We start from the raw sequence: 24,016 nt of genomic DNA, 5'->3' as shown, positions 1-24,016 counted from the left end.
CCATGTGGGAAGGTGTCCAGAGGATCCTGTTAGGGGGTTTATACGGCTGGCACTGGATCAGGAGGCAGAGGGCACCATACAGGTCAGCAGAGACCACACAGGATGCAGGCACCAGAAAGCCTCCTTCCCAGGTAACTGCTCACCTCAATGTCCCTGAAGACAAAGCCCGTATAAGGGAAGAAAGTCTCTAGTTTGTCAAGTCTGGCTAAGGCAACCCAGCCTTTTTAAGGTCAGAATCCAGGATGGTGAAAGGACTCGTAGAGAATGGATGAGAGGAGGAGGGTGGCTATGTGGCTGGGTTCACAGCCCTCACCTTATTTCGCATGGCTCGGAGGAGATCTCTGACGGAGCCACCTTTATAGGTTCTGAATTTACGCAGATCTAGGAAAAAACAAGGAATGCAATGCAACAAACACATTTCGCAAGAAAATAAATCCTGGGGCTCCTGGGGATTAAGTGGTCAGACTGAAACAACTATACACTCATCGTGGAGGGGAGCACACACTCCCCAGGCTGAACCCTGGGGCCGTGCTGGTCTGAGTCTCACCTTCTGATCACACCATTACCAGAGATAAACACCACCCACCACTGACTTGTCACTCAGAGACAAAAACAAAACACACTGGTGGAGTGGTCTGACTTCATCCTAACCAGATGAAACACCCATAGAGAGCCTCCATACAGTACATAGTGCCTGGAGCCTAAACAGCCTGGAGTTGCCATTTCCATCTGCTTCTTAGAAACGGCTGCAGCTTTGGGAACATTTGTGGCAACATTTACTCCCAGGGGCTTCCGTGTGGTCACCTGTCTGCAGGGGGACAGTGATGTTCTCCCTCCAGTCCATCTTCACCACAGCTCTCCCGCCTCTCTCCAGCTGCTTCACGATCGGGCCGTCCAGGGACTCCTTTTCTATTCGGTCACTCACGTCCTATGAGGGAGACAAGGGTGGTCAGTGTGGAGAGAAGCTGAGCGCTGGAGGACCGACACCAAGTAAGAGCAGTCACTGCTACACGAGTTTTGAGCCTGGGCTGAAGTCTGCCTCAGAGAAGGACAGCAAGAGTTCTACCTTTGCCCCCAATCCGTTAACTTCTCCCCTGTGAGCAGCCAGGTCTGTTGCTCACTGCGGAGGCCCACACAGACGTCTCCATGACAGAGAGATGACACAGACGCACACCTGTCCAGATCCTGAGCACTTCACCTGCATTTTCCACCAGGGAAGACCCTGAGAGACACATCACCTTCCCTAAAGCCACCCGGCAATACCACGAGGCCTTAACACAGCCAAACCACGTTCATATCCACTGATCCCATGATTTAACCTTTCAGAATCTATCTTAAGATCTGGGCAAAGATTGAGTACAAGATGATAGAAGAAAATCTATGAAACTTGAATGAAATTATAGGACTTCTGAGATTTGCTTCAAAATAGCCTGGGGTGGGGAGGGGTGGAGAGAGGGCAGAGGCTGAGTTAATAATTGTTGGAACTGGCTGACGGCTAACTGGTAGTTCATCACTGTTTTCCCTCCACTTTTGTGTGCATTTGAAAGTTCCCATAATATAAAGTTTCAAAATTATGGCACATCCACATGATAGAATACAATAGTCGTTAAAATTTTAGATCTTCAACATGGAAAAATACTTACAATATATACAGAAGAAAAAAAAAAGAAAGAAAGAAAGAAAAAAGCAAGATACAAAACTGTATATATAGTTTGATCCTAATCACAATTTTATTTTATGAAGAAAATATTTTTAAAATGTCAGGCCTGGTTACCTCTTGCTAAGGGACCATGGATCATTTTTTAATTCTCTGTCCTTGCTATCTTTTCAAAATCTGGAGAAAGTTAAATGGAGAGCCTGGCTAAAGAGAACAAACGTATCCACCTGAAAGAACTGGAGCTGCTTCTCCAGGCTCCAGAAGAACGGGTGTTTCAGCACGTGCTTCGCCGACGGGCGCTTCTGAGGGTCCATTGCGATCATCTTCTCTATTAGCTCCCGGGCGATGACGTCTTCTATGGGGGAGGACAATAAACACGCAACGCATGATCGCCAGCCCGAGGCCGCGGTAAACTGCCCTGGCCTTAACCATCCGCATGCCCTTGGACTCGAGACTCCAACAGGAATTCATTCCAGCAACATAATTAAGAGCTTGCGCAAAAATCTTCAGCTGATAAGGACAGTCCTCACCACAGTTGGTGGAAAGGACTGGAAATACCCACTATCAGAGGCTCGGGTGACTGCCACGCCTCCATATCCTGAAATGGGGCCATTAGCACAATGCTCTGTCTGAATACAGATCGACACGGAGAGATAGTCAAGGTGAAGCTAAAAAACGAGCATGTTGCAACATAGTATGTACCTTTAACCCCATTTTAAATAAAAACATGCACACATGTCTAGACAGATGACCAGAATCATACATATAAAGATGTCATTCATCACTGTGTAATGGAATTATGGGCCTTAAACTAATGTGTTTATCTACAGGGAATAAGGAAAATTAATCCATAAGCAAAACAGTATGTTAGTTTTAATTTTTAAAAGTTAATTAAAAAACAACTGGGGTGTCATGGGAGAATTAAATGCAGAAAACCTTGAAGTGAGGAAGAAAGACTTGTTGCACCCAGGCCTGGAGAGCGAGGACCAACCTTGCCTGTCCCCAGCCCAGTCTGCACCCACTGACCACTGCTGCGGACAAGAGACGGTCCAGTCTATGAAGCACAGACTATGTGTCTTCCCGAATGTTGGTGCAGGAAGGATCTCAGATTATTTACCCTTCACAAGTCATAGCTGGGAACACAGGTCCCCAAAGGGGGTCCTGCCCAGGTCACACGGGTAACTGGGTGACTCGAAGGAAACTCAGAGCTTCCTGGCTTCAGAAGGGGGTGCTCCAAGAATAGCTCCTGGCAGCACAGGTGAGCAACAGACAGAAGGACCCCTGGGAACACAGAGCTGTCACCATCCTGCCCCCGCCCACCCCGCTGCCTGCTCACCGTGCTTCTCGGGGTGTAAGCAGTCGAGGCTGTAGGCGCCCAGGAGGATGTTGGCCTGTCGCTGCAGGGACTTGCCGAAAGGGTGGCTGCCCTCAGAAATCACGTAGTAAAACACGCAGCCCGCAGAGAAGATGTCCACTGTGTAGGTCTGAAAAGAAGCGCAGGTGTGAGAGGCCTTCTGGGGAGCCCTCCTTCTGACCCAGCAGCAGAGAGGCCTGTAGCTGCTACTTCCTCCACGCTGACGGTGTCGTGGGAGGACCAGCGAACATTTGGGAATTGCCCAGAGCAGTGCTGGGCACCCTGCAGGTGCCGCACAAACCCGTTCTGTGTCTGTGGGGGAAACGGCCTTAGGCAAATGTGCGGGTGTGATTTCCAGCTCGCGCTACTTGGACGTAACACTAGGGGGCTCCCGAGCACAGCTCCGGGCGCTGCTGCTATCAGGCTCCACCACTTAGATCTCCAGTGGAAACCTGAGGATCCAGTGAGAGCGCGCCAGGAGCTCGTCACCTTCCACACTGGAGAAAACATGCCGGCACCAACGCTATACTGTCACTCATCCTCAAAACAGCCCGTGAGGGGAGCACAGCAAATGTCACCATCCCCAGATAAAGACATGGACAGAACGGTTCAATGACGAGCCCAGGGTCACTGCTGGATAGTGACACCCAGGACAAGACTCAGGTCTTCTAATTACCAAGCCCAACCATCCTTACTCTAACGCATCAGAATTTTCCTTATGTGGGTGACAGATTCAGGACAGGAAGAACAAGTCCACGACAGTTGAAGCTCTCACCTGTCGCTTCACCTACTCATGGGTGTATCATTAAGGCCCCCGTTTTCCCCAGCCCGCGCTGCCTGACGTCCCCAGTACACTTACACTGACGCTGGAGGGCTCTTGTCTTATACACCTGGGTCCCTCTGCTCCCGAAAGCTCATCTCTATGCTCTGTTATATTCTTTCCCAAACTTATTATGCCACTTGTTCTTATAATTTAAATATTCCATAAGCTGTTAAAATACGACTGCCACCAAGTTGCAGGTGAGTTGAATCTTTGCAAACATTTGACAAAAGGACTGGCTACAAAACTCCTATGAATTAGATGTGGGAGACTCAATCAACCGTAAGGGACAGGGACATAAATAGTTGAAAATTAGGATTCTGCTCTAAGGAAGTATTTGGAAAGTCTAAGTCTCAACCTAGAAGGAACAGAAGTGGCATGTGAGTGCACTTCACACAAGAGAGGAAACGGACAACACCATTCAGCTGGGCCCAAATTTGAAGAAAAAATCTTGACCTACATCAAAGATTTCTATTACTTAACAAGTCACAGTACTTGTTTTAAGCTAAAATGTTTAAAGTGTGATGTATTTTCTCACGACTCTTCATTGTAACAGAATTCTTTGATTAACTGACCAGTGGCCGGTCCCCGTGAACTGGGTAAGAGGCTCTCTGACTGTAACCTATTTTAGGCTGGCTGCTCCCATCCGGGCCTGGACCAGGGAGGTGCGGGGTAAGGTGCCGAAACACGAACGGGCTCTTAGCAAACGCACGAAGACACCGGCATGAAGGGCCCCCACTGGCCCAACCTTGAGTGTCAAAAGGAGAAATGAAAAGAAAAAGGGAAGAAGAAAGGACTATAATGGATTAAACACTATTTTAAAAATCCATGAATTCATAGTAACTTTAAAAAAAGAAGAAAACAGAGAGAAAGGGGATAAAAAACAAAGCTTTTCTTGACAGAAAAATGTCAGGTAACGAAAGAACTCCCCACTGAGGTGAGTGATTCCAGGAAGGGCTGCCCGTTGGGTAACGCTGCACCCGATGCTACGCTGTCGGGTAATGGCTGTTGGCGGAAAGGACATCCACACTGTGCCCAAGCATTACACCACATGGAACTAGTGACACAGGGAAAGTGGACTTCACGGTGGGAAGTGGCCGCCACCTGCGCCAGGTGAGCTAAGTTGGCATCACTAGCAGGGGTCCAATAGTAATGGCACAACCTGCCACCTCGTGCCTCCCGATGCTGTCCTGTGACTGCGCTGCCCAAAACACTGAACTTTAATCCAATCGATCCTTTAGACCTTTTAGTTCACAGGAAATACAAGGAATAGACAGGCCAGTTGAACACCGTCACGAGGAAATGAGTGAGAAAGTCCCACAAGGGGCACTCTACAGACAGCTGCCCGCGGCCCTCGGACAGTCACTACCACGGAACAAAAAGGTTGGAGGACCGAAGGAGAGCAAGGAGAGGTAACCAAATGCAATGCAAGGCACCTGACTGGACCCGGTTTACAAAACCCAGCTCTGTAAAAAACACGGGAACTCTGACTGTAGATTGAACTTAGGTACCAAATGCTGACTGTTGAGGTGTGAGAACGGTAAAAGGTCAGGAAGTAGACTGGACTTGTTCTTGGGGACACGTGGTAGGGTATTTAAGGGTGAAGGACTGGGGTGCCCTCCTCTTATATTCCAATGGTCCAGAGACAAAACTAAAGTGAAAAATATTAACAAATGTTGAATCTGGGCAGAGGCACAGAGGTATTCACTGACATAGACTTTCAATTTTCTGTACGTCTAAAAATTCTAAAACAGAAAGTTGGGAGAATAAAAACAGGGGGGAAAAGAATAAAAGCTGGAAGTTTGTTCACCTTATGCAAGTTCTGAGTTGCCAAAATCGGGGGGGAAAGTGACTGGAAAGGGAAGGAAAAAGAACAGACACACGCCCCCATTTGCCCCCTTGGTTCATCTGGCTGTGAGACAATATGCAAGGGCCAGCAGCGTGCTCTCTGCTGAGCAAATGTCACTCCAGCCAACTGTGCTCCAGCCCCACGTCTTGGAGCCAAAGGCTCTAACTCCTGAAGATACAAGAGGCTGAGGTTTTCAAAGGACTATGCTCATTACTCACGGGGTTCTCCTTGCAGTCTTCGCTCAGCATCTCTGGGGCGATCCAGCCTTCCGTGCCCGGCACCCCTGAACGGCGGCTGAAGCTGTGCCTGCCCACTGCCAGCTTCTTGCAGAGGCCGAAGTCGGAGATCATGGCCTTGATCCTGCCGTGTGCATTGGGCATGGAGAGGAGGATGTTGTGGGGCTTCAGGTCTCTGTGAACTACACAGATCTCGGGATTAGTACAATGTTAACCACGGGCAACATCAGGCCTCCTTCTGCGATGCGAGTGCACCCTCCTCAGGCTCCCACCAGACCTGCCACCTCTGAAGGTTTTCAACTACATAAGGGTCCTCCTCAAACTCTTATACAATCTGCACACCAGTGATGCAGCAAAGAGCTTCAGCAGAGCCAAGGCCCACAGGGGCAGCTGCGGCCTTGGAAAGGGAAGCCTCTCACCAATGTTGAGGGAGTGCAGGTGGGCCAGGCCGGAGGTGGTCTGCTGCAGCAGGGTGATGGGCTCCAGGCCAAGGTGGGCGAAGTCCTTCTGTTCCACGTACTGCAAGAGACACAATGGCTACACCATGGCTCACAGCCTCAGGACGTGGCCCTCAATGCATTCTGTCTCTCTCTTTTTTAAAAACTGATTCAAATTTATTTAGAAAAATCCTGCCTCCAGCTTTTTAACATTTGGTATTGAGTCAGCTCACTTTCTTTGATCAAATTTTAAGAAAGAAATCGGAAGTCTTACTGACAATAGTCTGTGTCCAAATCCTAATTTTCCAGCAGACTTCTTCCTGAAGTCACAGGCTAATTTAAACAAACCAGCCCAGCTCCAACTTGCTGGTTTAGATAAGTGGGAAAGATAAGAGGGTAAAAAACTCAAGTTAGCTGCCTAATACAGGTAAACCTACAAGTGAATGATCCTGGAGTAGCTTCACGGTGAGTTGGAAACTGAGCAAAAGGAGTTCACTGGATGATTCTAGAGACTCGAGTCCTCAAGAAGCATCCTCCAAGCCCACACCAGCCCTGGGAGAAGGACCAGCCCAGTACTCCAGAGGCCAAGAGAGACAGGTGCTACCACAACCAAAGACTGTCCAGGCAGGCTGAGGGACCATCCAGTTAAAGTTGGGGTGATAAAAATGCTCTACGTTTTGACTGGTTAAATGGGTATGCAGCTTTGTCAAAATGCATCAAACTATGTTTAAAATGAGTACATTATATTTGGCAGTCCCTGAAACCATGCCCAGCTGCCTAGAGAAGGGAGGTGGCAGTGGGGTGGCAAAGCTGCTTGGACCGCGGGCACCCACCTCCTGCAGAGTGGCGGCGCACAGCTCGATGGCGATGTACTGGAACTGCCGGTCCCTCTCCGTGCAGAAGTAACGGATCACGTTCGGGTGCTCGTCAGATTCTCGCAGCAGCTGGACCTCGCGGTCGGCGAAACTGAAGCACTCGGGAAGGATCCTCTTAACTGCTACGTCGCGGTTGTCGAACATGCCCCTGCAGGACAAGGAGTGGGGCCAGGTTGGGAGGTGCCATAGGGCTGTGGAGATGACAGGAGACCCGTGGACCCACAATGCTCCCTCTCCTCTGACACAGCGGCCACTCATCAGCCTCACAGCCCCCGAGGCCCCAACCACCCACCAGGCAGCCCTGTGGTCATCACCTCTCCCTGGAGGCGGGACTCTTCCGTCTGAGTCACGGCTATGACCCTGCTGTGCCCTGGAGCCTGGCATGATGCCTGCAAGCCGACGGGCACCCCCGCCTGACATGGTGAAGGCACAGGGCTCTCCAATCCACTCACCGGTACACAATTGTGCCCTCCGCTCCATGGCCTAGAACGTCCCTGGGACAGAATGAAATTTTCCCAATCATCACCATGCTGGTCTCCTCATCTAGGACAAAACAGGAAAAAGGGGTTGTGTCAAACAAACAGCTTAAATAACTGTGCAGTCAGGATGGCTACCAGCTTCCTGAGCAAAGATCAGGACGTGGCATTTCAGAGGCTCTATGCCCCAGGCCCCTGGCAGGCAAGAGCTGCTGGGCCCACTCCTCATTCGTGCCCAGGACCACCTCCTCCCCCTGTCCCCTGCCCCCTAGTTCTGCCTCTGCATTGCTGTGAGAGTGTCTTATACTTTCCCAAAGACAGGGGCTCTCTATAGATCCACCTCAAAGATTAGCACCTGAGCCACTCGGGCAGCAATGGCAGGCGTGTGAAAGGGAGAGACCTGCTGCAGCCTCCCGCCTGAGACTCAGGACTCTGAGGCCTCTTATCCTGACACCCAGCCTGGGCCAGCCTCCCAGGGGAAAGGTGCACTTTCTTCCTTGGCCCCTGGCTGGCCTCGGAAATGCGCTCAAGCCAGGTGGCCGGTGCACCCCTGGTCAGTAGTGATCCCCAGCCTTTGAGGGACAAGATGGAAGGAGGGCCAAGGGGGCCCCAGAAGGCCCTGTGAGGGGGAGAGGCCACGGGGCGGGACAGAACCCGTTCCCAGAGTGGAGGGAGTCAGGCGAGAACACGACGGCGCTTCATGAGCCCAAGGACACTCCCAGGCGGCCGTGGTGCTGTCCCTCGGGTGAGAGTCAAGGGCAACTCGCTTTACCCTCATCGTCCTGCTCCGGGAAGGGGCTGGTGCCGGCCCTGGAGGCAGAGCTGCTGGAGTGCAGCGAGTGGTTGGAGGCTCTGGGAGACGTGCTGGGGCTGCTGGCGCCCGAGCTCTCCGAGTACAGGCCGGAAGAGTCCAGGAGCTCGGCATCCTGAGCCACGTCTCCAGGTGCGTGGAAGGGCAGCTGCTGCTGCTGCAGGCGCTGGATTTTCTCCAGTTCCTTCTGGAACTGCTGGTGCTGGAGCTGCTGCTGCTGATGCATGCTCTGGGAAGAGAACACACATCCAGACGAGTGAGGCTTGTCCCTGGGACACCTGTGGCAGGAAGGGGAGGCTCCCTGTGCCAGAGAAGCAGGTGAGCTTTACAGGAACCCACGGGGTAGGAGAGACCAGCGGGAAGGCACAGGAGGCAGGATCCCTTTAATGGCTGGAGGTCTTTTGCCTGTTAGGCTTCCCAGGACAGCCCATTTTCCCTACTGGAGGCTGAATGGCCACCAGGCAGGGGCAACAGAGAAGGGACTTTTAGGGAAGTCTGGAAGTTCTTACAAACGTGAAACGAAACAAGAAGAATGGTTGAGAATGTGGTGGACACGGGGGAAACTGGCTTGCTGGGACTCTGGCCATGCACTTGACAGGGGGTAGTGCACAGACTATCAGCAATCCAGAGGCAGAGGAGGTAGCTGGAGCTCGGAGCCTGACAGCCATCGGCCCTCAGCCATACAGACTGGGTGCAGCAGAAGGGGGCTGAGACACGGGCCTGCCAAGCTCCCGCTTCCCCCACTTCCCCGTCACCACGCTGCCTTCCTCACCTCTCTCATTCTGAAAGTTCATTCCGGCATAATCTGAAGCAGAGCAGCCTGTGATAATTACTACCCAGGCTTGGGAAGGGGACTGAAGGGATGAGTAGTATCCAACAACCCACTGGGAGTTTCCAGTGCTCTCTCTCTCCCTCTCTTTTTCTTAACCTTGGGCTGAAATTCTGGAAATGCCATCTACTGCCTGAGCAACCTTGGGAAAACTATTTAACTTCCCAGAGTCTAGCTTCTTCACTGTGGGCATCGAATAAATAATAATGACTTCATAGGATTGTGTGAGATAAAAAAATAAAACAATGTAGGTGACCCCACTTAAACAAATGGAAAGCACCCCAAAGTAAAGGGTTTATCATGCCCTTTCCTATAAATGAGCTTCCCAAGCACTGTTATCTAAGGTGATAACATTTCAGGGCTCTGAGAACCTGATGAAGGAATATCTCTCTAGCATATTTTATCCAACACATGACCTACGCGACTACGTGATTTTAGCTCATGTATTTCCAACTAGAAAGTGGAAGGGATTACCACGCTGCCTTTTTCACTCGTGCTGGTATCTCTAACAGTCACTTTTTAAGGAAAGAAAGTTAAACATATTTTCACCTATTATGGCTATTATTTAAAAAAGAAAGTATCATTAATGATTCCAGAGGAGCTGTAAGCAAGGTTTACAAATCAGTTTGTACAATCAGTTAAACTGTAAGACGGAGGTACAGAGTCATCTTTTTTTGGGAAGCTGGTGTCTCCCTAATTACAATGTTTTGAAGATTAGTAAATATTAACTTTGAAACATGAAAGGAAACATATTTGATTGTTTGATGTTCTTGCCCGGAATTCACTGACATCAGGTGACAGGCATAGAGGTTCGGAAACGTGCAGGAAGGCGAAGGAAAGGGGCCGAGCTTTACCAAGGGATAGGTGATGATGAAGGCCACCCAGCCGATGAGCAGGAAGGTGCTCAGGATGATGGTGGCGATGTCCTTGAGCATGGAGTCCACGGGGGCCTCGGGCCTGGAGGGGGCATGAGCTAACTTCTCCCCCACATCCTGAGAAACGGTGGTGGGCGCGTTCTCTGAAGTCCGGTCAACCAGGTGGATAACCTTGTATGGGAGAGAGCAGTTACATCACTGCAAAATTTCCAGCAAGATATAAGTGAGCCAATCAAGAGAAGCACTGACAATTCATAAGCAAGGACTATACCATGAAATGTGTTGGAATTTTTTAAGCCCACCCAAAGAGCACAAGGCCAGACCATCGCTGCCTTTCCCAAAGCAATTGCCTTGAGGTGAATTATTGCTGTGATGTTATTACTCAAGAACAGTTTTTAGAGCAACACATTTGAAAGTGCCTTCAGATCCTATATTCTTTCAAAAATCCTCAATAAAGGCAAAAACGTCCTCCTTTGATAAGAGACATTTAATCGTTACGGAAACTCTGAAATCATCTATAGCACAGTCTGGAGAAACGATCGGTAGCCCATGTGGAAACGTCATTTCAAATAAAAAAGGAAAACCACACAAACACATATGTGCATGCATACACACACATGGCTATAAAGTCAAAGAGCAGCTTTCTTGTGTTGTTTGTAACTTTCAGTGGGACTCCAAAAATGAGTATTTATTTGAGTATTCCTCTATTTTTCTAAGTTTTTGAAAAGCATCAGGACCTTTTGTTAAAGAAAATTTTATTTAGAAGCCCCCAATTAAATCGGATAAAAGCAGAGCTTCTGTCCAAGCTCCTCAGAATCTCTAGGACTTCAAGCATGGTTTAGAAAAATGTGCTATTCGGTCATGGACCTCAGTGGTCCAGGTGCGCGCTGTGTGCGCAATGAAATGAACACACAGCCTCTGCAGCGGGCGCAGGGCCAGCAAACCCCACACGCTCACACCTCTCACCCCCTCCCAGACTTCTGCCTACAGTGCCCTTCTCTCCCCCTCCAGTTGCCTCCCTCCCACCATGTACGTCATGGCTGGGGTGTAGCTGGCAGCTGAGGAATGTCTGCTGAGCATGTGACCAGAGACAACACTCATTTGGTTATATTTGCTCAAGTGTGTTCGTTAAAAACAGTTAAGTCTTATTACCACATAAATATACCTCAGGAGTTTAATGGACTTTTAGAAGATTCTTTGTTCAAGATTGGACGATTAAATATGAAAATCTCAACTGTGGCTATTTCTGGGTGTCAGATTGAGGGTCTGCAGACATGGACTCCCTTGCTCAGTCGCCTGTGAGCTCTAAAGGCAACGGCCAATGCCTTATCCCCCAACACCTGGCAAGAAGAGCCGTAACTGTCCACTTTCCCACTCACCTCCTCAAAGCTCTTTTTCTCTGAGTCAGCAGGAATCACATTTTCCCGGTGTTTGGGCAGATTGTTGGGGAATCTCTCCAGCATCTTGGTAGACGCAGACAGCGGTGTTTCATGGTGCCCTAGGAGAGGAAACAAACCTTCATGAGAACAGCGTCCGAGTGCTGGCAGCATTTGATGCCAAGCTCAGGCAGCAGCTGCTACCCACCGAGAGGTCCACAATGCAAACACCCACATTTGTAAAGGGAGAACAGGAGAGGCCGCTACCAGAACTTTCTCATCAACATAGGCATTCTGTTACTTAACAGCACATATACAGTATTCTGAATCTCATGAGGAGCAAGAAGTCTCCTTATCATGAGAGGAATCAGGATGTTGGGGATCCATTCCAGAGCAAGACTTGTGCGTGTGATTCCTAACAGCTTGTCCACTGCTGAAACATGAAGCTTTGCTTAAAATTCAAGGAGTTCTCCCTTCAGCACCTACCCTGTAGCATCACTCCCCTGAGAGCATCAACATCCCACCTGGGTAGTCACACTGCTCGGGGAGCTCTATCCCTACTTCTGTCCTGGAAGCGGTGAGCTACTCACGAGGGAGCAAAGGCCATGTCTGCTAGAGGGACAGGGGGTCACGCGCTCTCAGCGTTCATTCACTGTTCTCCACGCAGCCATTTCATGACTACAGTCTTCGTTACACATCACTGAGCATCTACTGTGTGCAGATCTGGTCTCAGTGAGAGAACAGACAGGAACGTGTCAGGGTGCCGACAGCCCAAGGGGAGAGGTGAACTGGCTCTTTTGGGTGGTGCGTGGAGTCATTTAATTTTAGAGCCAAACAGATTATCAAGCAATATCAAATCTCAGTTTCTTATTTTATTCAACCTTATCTCTCTTATGGTCATAAAAACTGAGTAGACTTGTCATTTTAGTGGCCTCTGCTCATCAGCTATTTTTCCCCTTACTCTGGGTCCATTCACACAGGTTTTCCAAACTACTTCTGTGAAAAAAAAAGACAGAATCATTTTGCGATCTCCTTTGCCCATTATTTAGTAAAAATAACTGAAAGAAAAATGGCTAAAAGGAGTCAGGATGAACACAGAAGAATGAGAGCTGGACAGCTACAAAGGGAATGATCAGGGCTCGAGTACCCAGTTTCCTCTCTCCACACCCAGTTCCACTGCTGGGCAGACCCAGCCTCCAAGCCCCTGTGCACTCTGGCACCCCCCACTTCCCTCCTGTGGCCTCCCCACCCATCCTGCAAACCCACCTCTCAGAACTGGGGTGGGAGACCAGGACAGGCAACTCAGGTTCATGAAAACTGTCCTACTGTAATTACTTGGGACACTTGCCAGAGACACAGCTCCTCTCACCTCTGCCTTCATTTATCACACTCACTGCCTTTGGGTGTCATCTCGATTTCTTATCTGGCTGGCTGAGAGCAGAAGAGAAGGGAAAATGATCCCCCCCCCCCCCAGGATTTCTGCCATGGCTCCCTGACCCAGGTCCAGCCACTAACTCTTCACCATCCTCAGTCCCTACTGGTCTTCAACCCTCTCCTCCCCCCACCTCTCCCACACCCACACCCACTCCAAGTGAATAGAAATTGCTCCGGTTTCCTTAACTATAAATGGAAGTAACAAGGATGCCTGCCCCACACAGGGCTGTTGTGAAAAAAAAAAAAAAGGAAATGCATTCTAAAGTGCTCAGTGCCAATGCCTGGCACACTACAGACATTCGATGTGTCAGATGACTGCCCAAAGTTTACATTACAGTCATGTGCTGAGTAATGACATTTTGGTCAATGATGGACTACATATATGACAATGGTCCCATAAGATTATAATAGAGCTGAAAAATTTCTATTGCCTAGCGACGTTGCCATCATGACGTCATAGCACAACCCATAACTCACTAGTTTGCAGTGTTGCTGGAGTAAACAAACCTGCACTGCCGGTCGTATAAAAGTACTGCACATACAATTAGGTACAGTACAAATACTTGATAATAAACATCTATGTTACTGGGTTATGTGTTTACTATACTGTACTTTTTGTTGTTACTTTAGAGTGTTCTCTTTCTACTTATAAAGGGAAGTTTGCTGTCAAACAGTGTTCCACGTTATGCCGGTAGCAGCCTCATATACCTCGTGTTTACTGTGCCTCCTGTTTGCACCATTTTTTCTCGTGCTTGATTTAATCTTGTGTTGTTTTGTGCAGTAACATGCTGTAGAGGCCTGTAGCCTAGGAGGAGTACGTTTATACCATATAGGCTAGTGTGTAGTAGGTTGTATCATGTAGGTTTGTGTAATAACACTCTGGGATGTTTGCAAAATGACAACATCGCCTAACGACGCATTTCTCAGACAGTATCCCCGTTGTTAAGCAACACATGACTATACTACTTAGTGGCTGAGTTTTGGAATATTAAACAATTTTTGAGAACTGACTTGGCAACACAGGTACCCTGTTTATTTCCCTTAGGGGTAAAAAAGTTCAAGGTCTGAAAGAGCAACTAGGACATGAACAGAGCACAATGCAGTTAACTGTAATTAGCAAGGTAGGATCTGCCCACTAGGAGGCAGCACATGACTAAAGCATAGGGAAACCAACTCACCGATCAGGAGCCAGTAGTTCCTCAAGTAGTTGAGCTTGTTCTTCCCTTTGAGCCCAGGGTTAAACTTTAGGTCAGTGCTGGGTGTGATCACACACTCCCCTTTGTCCCCAATAGTGACACCGTCAGTCTGCGGCCCTTCCAGCAAAGGAAGAGTGCTGCCTCGGGGCTGTGGAGACAGAACTGAAGTGAGGCCTGGGGGCAGCCCTTGCAGATGAGCAGACCACCTTCCCTGTGACTGTCCTAAGCACCTAAGAGACTGTCATACCTCCAGGTGGGGCTGGTCCAGGACAGTCAGAGCAAGACACAAAGGCTGTAAGACTGGGCAGGGGAGGCTCCTTCCTCTGGATGTGACAATGTTGTGCTGTCTTTAACATGGCCTCCTTTTCAAATTCTTTTGTCTGGGAACTGGGAACAGGGTGTGTGTGGGGTTCCAAGCGGCTACTGTGAGAAGCAGTCTAAGTGAGGGAGGATGCCAGGGCATCTAGCAATCTGCAATCGATGCACCAGACCAGGGTGGAGTAAGCTCTAGCCACGAGCCCGCTGCTGGATCGGGCATTGCTGGACCTCAATGAGACCGGCGCTGCCCTGCTCACAGGAGCAGCTGACCAACTCAACTCACTGGGAAGATGAGACATGCCAACCACACGGCTCAGACACTGTAAGGACCAAATAAGCAGCCAGGATCATGAGGCTTCCGACGCCCAGAGACAGTGCACTGGAGGTGGGCTGGTGAGAGCCCAGGAGGCTTGGATAGGTCACAAAAGGAGGAAAAGGAAGGGGGAGGGGGCTGGAAGCGTGAGGCGTGGCCGGAGAGAGATGAACAAGAACCACGGAACTTCCGAGATCAGCGAGAAGAGGCACTGGGTTGGAGGAAGGGCACCACAGGACTGGATCGAGGAGGGCTGTGAACGCCAGCCGGGTCGCTTAGACGTGACCACGAAAGCCAAGGGGAATGACCAGAGCTTCCTGGGCCTAGCAAGCTGTTTTTGTCATTAAGCTCTCCTCAAAAGTAGAAGGTGGTATGTGTAGGAACTGTTTTTGAGGATCTAAGATCTGTGCCACCAACAGGATGTTTATGTAGGATTCAAAGTCATTCTTTGTGAAAATGGAACAGGAACAGTTAGGAGGCTGTATCTGTGAGCCTCCCCTCCCCCCATAGTGGACTTACCACAACGGCGACCCCCTCATGGACCATTGAGGGGGAGGCGTAGAGGCTAGTAGAGTATTTCCCAACATACAGGGTGGGCCTGGGAGAAAACAGATATGTACATTCTAGTTCTTCCAATTCTGGGCTTTTGGGAGAGAATTACAGCCCCAAATACCACCCAGAATAACCAGATTCGCTCCTAAGCACTCTGGGGGTGCGAAGGCAAGACTTCTGCCTGGAGAGCCAGGAGATCGGGACTGCAGGCCCCAGCTGTTCCTCACTGCCCTGGTCTCCTCGTGTGCAGAGGGCAGGGCTGTACTCACCATCCCCACCATGGCCTGCAGGAAGGACTATATACAGTGATCACCTGGAGAGACTGAATGCTTGTGACCACTGCAAAGCCTCTAAGATGGCGCTGGCATCACGCTTTGACAACCAGGCTGACACCAGAATCACCACCATTCTGTTCTGGGATTCTTAGGATGTCTAGAGGGTCTACAGAAGCCCTGAGAAACAGCCAACTGCTCTAATCTGAAGCCTAAAGCAAAGGATTGCACACAAAAATTCCAAATGGGGTGAGACATCCTGTCCCCCGCTGGGTGGTTCGGTCCTGTCTGGGCCATCAAGGATGGGGTGTGCTTTGGCTGTCTGTAGTGACAGACCCTCTGGTTAGTATAAGTAGCCAGTTTAGGGCTGGTTGTCTACTCAATTCTGGAAACCTCTCTCAACAAATACTATACATTTGAATGGTGGCGCATAATTTAGAGAACACATTTATGCATATTATTTTATCTGATCTTCTCCAACAGCTCTCTAAAGTGGAGAACTGAGGCTCAGCAAGACTGAGTGGCCTATTAACAGGTGGGGATGGAGACAAGCCCAGAGTCTTAGACACACGCACCATAACACTGTTTGCCTGATTTTTAAAACAAATATAAATTAGAGTAAAAATTTAGAAAATAGAGAAAGTTGAAAAATATCTCTTATATTCCCACCACCTGATACTGTGGCACCTAATACCCAAATTATACTGTGAATACCAGCTGTCTCTTTCCTATCCCCACCCATAGTTTTAATTCATTTAATATTCAAGAATTCTGAAGCGTCCAGTCCCCCGCCCCCAGTTCTTAAATTCTGGGGTTTCCAAGTGAGCCAGTCTTGGAGACATCGCCTGAGCCCTGGCCCGCAGTGTGTGCTGTGCCATGCTGCAGCAGGACCAGAATGTCAGGATCCCAGTGGCCCTCTTCTGCCCCGAGTTCCCCGACTCACGTCAGCTTGCTCTTGGCCTCCGTCTCCTTGGGGAAGGGGTACTTCCACTTGGTGATGCGCCCCACCTCCCCCGACATGAAGGTCAGGTAGCGCAGGGTCTCCACGGCGACGTTGATGTGCATCACCTTCCTCAGCCCCTCCCGCTGCCAGACATAAAAGGCCACCACGGGGGAAGCATAGTTTTGGATCCACAGGACATCGCCAGACTCGCTGTCCACAGTCACCACCAGCCCATCGCCATTGGACACAAAATGGGACATCTCTACACAGATCAGATAAACAAAGCCATGTCGAGTCTCGCCCGGTCTTGCAACCACATCCTCTACTGTCCTGGCAAGCTGCACTCAGCTAGAGGAAACGAGTCCTCTGGAGCATTCTCACATCTCCCCAAACAGTTTCACTTGTTTCCAATGAACTCGCTCAGGCCCTACCATGTCAGCACCCTGAGAGCTGCCTGGTTTGTAAAAGGTTAGACAGGATCACTCTCTGGAAGGTGAGTTACCGGAGACATTCATTAGTATTTAATTCGACTAGGAAGAGAAAATACTGAGCAAAAAGGAGCCAATGGAGATGCATTGGACAGCAATCATTTCAAATCTACTGATCAAGCTCAAAGTCAGGGCTGATCACATCTGACCACAGAGTAGATTTCTGTCAGACTTACCGGATACCAGTGCTAAGTTGGCAAAATCGGTTTTTAGTTTTCATTTGAGTTGGGGGGATGTTTACTAGAGAAATAACTACAGGATGAACCAGCCACATGTAAGCAGTGAGGTGTTAATGTCACAAGGTGACGTTTAATTCTGCTTCCCACTGGGCTTCTAGCAAGTTCCTTCTGTGACACAGAGGAACTCCGCAGAGTGTGACCCCCTCATTTCAGGCTTACTTGCTACCATTTTACTCAGTTCCCCTCCCCACTTCTCACCAGGACTTGCCTTCAGCACTGCCTGTTGAAATATATACTCTAAGTCCATGGAAAGTCCAGAACCTGGTGACCAAGAGTGCCTTACAAGAAAATCCAGCTTTTCTCCTGGAGTGGCCTTTCTCTCCTGGTCACAATGGCCACCCAGCCTTGCAAAGCGGCCTGGAGCACTTACTGTAGTCCATGTCGTCCTCTGGCAGCGAGGCTGCGTAGTCGAAGTAGGTGGCATTCCACCGGAGCTCTCGGGTCTTGGTGTCATACATGGTGATGGTGTATTCTGGGGAACACACACCGGCCCGTTACCCGGAGGGGTCACAGCACCTACTGAGGTGCTGACCTCACAACAGACAAATCCTCCCTAAACTGCCTGCAAAAGAGCCCAGGCCACCCACGTGGAAAGAGAAAAGGCCACGTGGAGAACTAAAGTCCCAGCTACATGAGTGAACCCAGCTGGCAGCATGTGGAGCAAGTGAGCCACCCCTGCTGAGCCCTTGAACTCACGATTCACAGAATCAGGAGCGATATCACAGTACTGTTTTATGCCACACAAGTTTTGGGGTGGTTTATTGTATAGCAACAGATAGATGATGTGAGAAACTGGTACCTAAAAGGGGGAAGGTGCCATAACAGAAACCTAAAACATGTGGCACTGACTGGGACCAGGTGGCAGATGGAGGCTGGAAGGTTAACATGGAGAAAGAGTACTAAGAAAACTGCTCCTGGAAGCTGGAAAGGGGTGACCCAGGTTATGTGGTGGTGACACCATTACCTAATGAACTTGTGGATCTGGCCAGAGAGATTTCTGGGCAGAATGCGGAAAGTGCTGCACGGTTTCTCTCAGCTGCACATGAGATAATGCAAGACAGATAAGCTAAGGAAGAAACAATTTGCTTTTCAAGCTGAATAGAGAGGAAATATAAAGGGTTAGGGACTGACATCCCAGCTGAAAAAGGTTTTCAATGTAAAAAATGGCCTTAGGGCAAAGATAAATTCCAGGGTGATACCAGTAAAAAAATGGCCTCTGGGTCAAGATCAAATAAGGGTGAGGCAGTTAGCCCTGGCAAGGTTGCAGGTTCGATTCCCAGATGGAGCACATACAAGCAGCAACCAATGAACGCACAACTAAGTGGAACAACAAATCCATGTTTCTCTCTCTCTAAAAATCAATTAACGACAAAAAAAAGGTTAGACAGTAAGACCCTTCTTTGAGACCTCAGAAAGATTTAAGGTGGTACTTCATAGACCTTCTGCTCTATTGAGGCAGTATTTCATAGACCCTCTGCTAGGCAAGAGGGTTCTGAGGACCATGAGTGTTGTCCACAGCACAAAGTAGAGAGATTTGTGGGTATGGCTTTAACCTAATAGAATAGACTATAATTTGACCCCTGCAAAGTCCACAGAGTTTTAAAAGGAGTAATATCAGCATGGACTAAAAGAACCAGAGACAGTCAAAATGGAAAACAAAACAAAAGCTCAAATGCCTCTAACCCCCAACTTTCAATGGATACGAAACAGACTGAGAAAGCTACAAAACACCAAGCACCTCTTATGGGAAAGAAAGGATTCCTCAGAGGACAGGACCAAGAGCTGCTGAAAACAGTGTATTAGGGAACCAACCCCAGGGGGTGAGACCGGGCCCTGATCAAGGCCCCTGCCGGGCCTTCAGAGCAGGACAACCTGAACACATGCTCCAGGTGTCCCGTGTGCAGGTACGGACGGTGGCAAAACCAAGTCCTGCCCTCGGGAAGCTGGTCATGTAGTGGGGGAGGCAGAAAAACAGGCAAATACGATTTAGAAACATGTAGTGACAGGTATGAAAAGGAAGGTGAGGACAAAAAGAGAGGGGACAGGATATGATGGGGTGAGGAGCGTGGTGCTGATGCCTTAAAGGGCCGGTGACGGAGGTTGGAACAGGCCCACACTGTGCGCCCTGAGGGTGAAAGAGCTGCTGCCCTGGGCGGGGCGGGGAGGTGAGGAAGGGGCCTCACACACAGGGTGCCTTTGGAGCACAATGTGGGGGAGACAGGACACTGGCCAGACAGGTAAAAATGTGCACACCGGTAGAGAGGGACCCACTATTCCAAGTTTTTAAAAATACCACTGCTTATTCTGGGAGCTGCAGGTAGTTCATCTTGACTGGAAAATGCTGAAATGAGGGAAATGCAGTGCGGGAGGAGGCAACAGCCGCATCACCCGGGCTTTGTGGGCTGCGCACAGATGGGACTGTAATCCTCAGGCAATGGGGAGCCACAGCGGGTCTGAGAAAGGGGAACCATGTGGTAAAATCTGTGTTGGAGAAGACAGCTCTGGCCACCTTCTTGAGAATGAAGCCCAGAGGCAGAGGCCTGTGGGGAGGCTACTTCAGGTCCTTTCTGGAAACAGGCAGGTTTGCACACGACAAAAGGTTCCTCTTACCTGTTCGCCCAAGATACAGAAGAGAGGTTGAAGGGCAGAGGCTATCTGCAAAGGCCGATGACAAAGTCTGCTGCTTCTCCCCGGTCAGAAGGTCAATGACATACCAAATGTCCTGCTTTTTACCTGAAACAACACAAGGACACACTGTGGTTTACACTCATCCTATATGGAAAAATATCACTGCCAAGGCAGCGGCCCAATATGTCCTCTGTGCTGAGAGGCCTGAAATTCTCACGACATCATACATTACCTTGTCACCCTGCTCCGAGACAATAAAACTTCTTGGGCCACTGGGTCTAATAATAATTCAATAACCTAATCATGTATCAAAATTTCTCCAAACCTAGTAGCTCCTATTGTGTTGCTTTGATTAGTGGCCTTAAATATTCCAAGCCCGGCCTACAAAGGGCAATCCTTTTCCCACAGACTAGGATCTACATAAACCCAGAAATGTGCCCAGGAGTTCGTCTCTCTCGTAATCATCATGCATATATCTCAGCAGCCCTACTATGGAGCTATCATGTAAAGAGGATGCACAGTTACTACCTATAACTCTCACTAGGTGGTACCTGGGCAGTGGAGTTGGCTGCATGGTGCTAATGAGGCCAACGTTATCTCAGCCCCTGTCCCAGCCAGGAAGTTACTCCCCAGCCACAGGCTACACCTCTCAGCTCGGTCAGCTGATTGAAAGGTATGAACAGTGGACAGCACAGCCAAATAGCACTTCAGAAAACTCAAAGGTGTGCATCTATGGTACATACACCAGAGCATCATGGTAGCGGTGAGCCCGCAGCACGGCCTCCCATCTGATGGCGAACACATTCACCGTGACCTGGGCATTTCTGTTTTGTAAGGTGTGGCCTCTGATCACTTGTATCTTCCTAACTTACTGGCCAAGTTTCCTATTTCAAAGGACTCTTGGAAGCGGAGTACTGAATTGCCTGGGAGAGCACAGGACATTCGAATTCGCTAAGGCCACACTTGGCTCTAACAGATGCAGCATCGTGCCAAGTCCACATGTGTGAAACTTGTCCACGGGTCATAACTTTCTGTTCTCAGCAACAAATCTTAATTTGAAAAAGAGCTGAAGAGTGAAAATATCACCCAACAGCTGTGACCATGATCCCTTTCCATCTGGCATGGCACCTCTCTGGTTACTTTGAGGACCATTATGGTCTCCATAACCCCGCTACCACTTTAATGGATGGATTGGGCAACTGCCACACTTATAAATATGCGTAATAAGTTCACTTAAGAGGCACCACACAAAGAGGACGGAACCACAATATCCTAAATGCTCCATAAGCGATGAATCCCTGGCAAGAGCTGGAAGACCAAACAGAGAACAGTGATCAGAACAGATGGTCAGAAGGTGCTCAGGTGGGCCTGGGGCATGGCGCAGAGAGAACTTCCTCCGATTTCCTCGGCTGAGAGGGGAGGGGGTCCTCATTCTGAAGGTGTGGAAGGAAGCCAGAGCCTGGGTCCCTAGCAAAAACTTAAGATTCGGCCTGCACTTGAGGCCCAGAAACACACAGACAACTCCCGAGTCATGAATAGGCACTAAGCACTTTCAGTTCCTCCCGAAACTGGTGTATAAATACAGGATATTATTACTACTACGATTTCAAGATAAATACAGCTCTCCTTTGTGTTACAAATGCATTTTTATTGACATTCTGGCAGCAACATGGTAAGAGGAAAGCAGGTGATCCTATGCTTTGGAAGATGTGACCCCTGTGGGTATGAAGGCAGCTTATCTAGGCAAGCTGTTAAGTGCAGTTTTTATCTAATATTCTGATAGCAGGAAGTATGAAGAAAGCCCTATAATTAATAGGCAAGAGCCTGGCTTCCCTTTCTTGGCTCAGACTATTGTATTCACTTAAAATTTCATCCAATCGCTTCTGGGTATGTTGCAATCTTTAAATCGCAGGGGTAGGTCAACACAGCAGCTAAAAGCTTGTTAAATGAGTAACCATATTAATGGTGTCAAGTCTGTTCCCAAGTGGGGGGAACCCTTTCTTAATTGTTCAGCTGATCCTGGAATGAACAAGCCCCACCAAGGCAAGAAAGACCTTTCCCAGAAGGGCTGGTGAGGGAGGGACTGCACACCTCTCTCTCAGGGACCACTTTCCTAGATCCTGGGGCTCCTTTCCAAAGAGCTCTGAGTTTCAGTGCAGAAAACAGGAACTCTTACCCATGTAGAGAATCCCGTCTGAACTTCGGCATGGGGATGCCTGTACCAACTCCGGGATGGTAAAGGGAAGTTTCTTAAAAAAAAAAAAGGCAAAGGGAAAAATAAGTCAACCAAGTCTTATGCAATTATCACAATTTTATGGCACACTATGTATCTGTTACCCAATTCTGCTAAAAAGAGAGAAGCCCTGTTGATGGTAGATGGGAGTTTTCCTAACTGGAAACCAAGGAGAAGGGGTGCCCCAGGCTTCCAGATGCATTTTGGACAAGCCTCGGCTCCCAGGTCGCTGGCACCATAAACACTAACTCCTTTACTCCCTGGGCCCCTCAGAGTCTCTTTCCCAGAGCACTTCTGAGGACGACACAAACCTTTTTTGAAAAGACTAACACAAATATGGAGAGTTACACAATCTGAAATTCTAAGGGGGGCAGGGAGAATTCCCCCATCCTGGAAAACTGACCCAGAGCCAGCTAGACTGAGTAGACTTTTCAGAGTGAGAGTGAGCCACGAGATTAATTCTGAAGAGCAGCAATCTCAGTGCCCAGCCGAAGCTTTGAGGAAAAAAAAGTCATCACTATGTGGGCACACAGGAGCCTGAAGAGGAAAAGTTTTCATGTTTTCTTCAGGAAGTAATTCTCCACTGAGAAACAAGAAAATCGAACCTTTGTATTAAAGGGAAGTTATGGTAGGTGCCAGGAAAAGAAACAAAGGAATCCACATGTTTCAACTGCATTTCATCATAAAACCGATTCTTCTGAGCCTACAGCTGACAGCCCTTCTGGTGCTGTTCGTTTCAGTATGCTTTATTTTTGGAACATTCTGTGTTCTTGAAACCGTTCTACAGATACCTGCTCCTACTACACTGCCACCTTTTTCTCTACGAAGGAAACAATTTCTCTCTTGCTTCAAGAAACAGAACTTTAAGTAATTAATCATTTGGATTTCCCCATCATCCCAACATTTAAGCTAAGCCTTAGAAGAGGAAAAATGCCACAGAGGGGCTGTAATGACTGGGCTTCTGCCAGATGTTTCTGAGAATCAGAAAGTCACTGCAAGCCTTCCAGTCTGAGTCCCGTGCATCTGCTGAGCCTCCAGATTCAGGGCCTGGGCTGGAAACCACGTCATTCCTGGAGCTGCTAAACCACAATGCAGGAAGGCACGTGGGGTGGTGGTCAGAGCATCCTCTGGAAGTTATAGAGCTCTTCAAGTCCCAAGTCCAACACTTGAAGCCTTGGCCTTGGGCACGATCCTTCATCTCCCCAGGCACAGTTTTTACTCCTCTAACATGGGGGCAACACTGACATCCCAGAGGGCTGCTTAGAAGTTCAAATGAGACAGTGTATACAAATCACTCCACCCAGTTTCTGGCTAACAAAGTGCTTCAGCAATGGAGGCTCTAGTGATGTGGAGAGAAATGTTGAAGGTGAAACACACACACCTCCATCTACACAAGGCCTGCCCTTCTCCCACCTGTTCCAGTCACAGGTATTCATCGAATAATTTTAAAATACCCAAATTAGAGCTCATAAGCCACCTACAGTCTAGACCAGTGGTTCTCAACTTGGCTGCACCTTAGACGTTTTTTAAACTTTCCACTGAAGCAGAACTTACAAACAGAAAGCCCATGGAAGTGTCCGGCTCGGTGCAATTTACAATGTGAACACACCCATGTAACCAGCACCGAGAGAGAGAACAGAACATCTCCAGCACTGGGAGAGCCCCTCTCGCCCTCTCTTCCAATCATGACCCTCCCCCCCCACAGGGTAATCATCCTAATTTCCAAACATCAGAGACTACTTTTTCCCATCTGAGCTTTATAGAAATGAATCCTTCACTGCATAGACTCTGTTTGCCATCTTTTG

The 24,016-nt window shown here is 48.9% G+C and overlaps 1 protein-coding gene across 1 annotated transcript in view; it reads right to left on the bottom strand.

The window, feature by feature from the left end:
• ERN1 (endoplasmic reticulum to nucleus signaling 1) overlaps positions 1 to 24,016 on the bottom strand; it is a 66,903-nt gene that overhangs the window by 4,909 nt on the left and 37,978 nt on the right. Inside the window, exons 5-21 of the mRNA XM_081161799.1 lie at positions 22,155 to 22,227; positions 19,961 to 20,083; positions 17,721 to 17,822; positions 16,624 to 16,885; positions 15,376 to 15,454; positions 14,208 to 14,373; positions 11,599 to 11,717; positions 10,199 to 10,390; positions 8,477 to 8,744; positions 7,681 to 7,771; positions 7,187 to 7,376; positions 6,336 to 6,435; positions 5,899 to 6,098; positions 2,994 to 3,141; positions 1,885 to 2,012; positions 805 to 928; positions 314 to 381 (exon numbers count right to left, since the gene is read on the bottom strand). Of these exons, the coding sequence (XP_081017925.1) occupies positions 314 to 381; positions 805 to 928; positions 1,885 to 2,012; positions 2,994 to 3,141; positions 5,899 to 6,098; positions 6,336 to 6,435; positions 7,187 to 7,376; positions 7,681 to 7,771; positions 8,477 to 8,744; positions 10,199 to 10,390; positions 11,599 to 11,717; positions 14,208 to 14,373; positions 15,376 to 15,454; positions 16,624 to 16,885; positions 17,721 to 17,822; positions 19,961 to 20,083; positions 22,155 to 22,227 (2,433 nt within the window). The remainder of the gene's footprint in view (positions 1 to 313; positions 382 to 804; positions 929 to 1,884; positions 2,013 to 2,993; positions 3,142 to 5,898; positions 6,099 to 6,335; positions 6,436 to 7,186; positions 7,377 to 7,680; positions 7,772 to 8,476; positions 8,745 to 10,198; positions 10,391 to 11,598; positions 11,718 to 14,207; positions 14,374 to 15,375; positions 15,455 to 16,623; positions 16,886 to 17,720; positions 17,823 to 19,960; positions 20,084 to 22,154; positions 22,228 to 24,016) is intronic.

This window comes from Miniopterus schreibersii (genome assembly GCF_964146895.1).
Source record: "Miniopterus schreibersii genome assembly, chromosome: 16".
NCBI classification, from domain to species: Eukaryota; Metazoa; Chordata; class Mammalia; order Chiroptera; family Miniopteridae; genus Miniopterus; species Miniopterus schreibersii.
The sequence above is the reverse complement of the archived record's forward strand: the minus strand, read 5'-3'. Positions and strand labels throughout refer to the sequence as shown.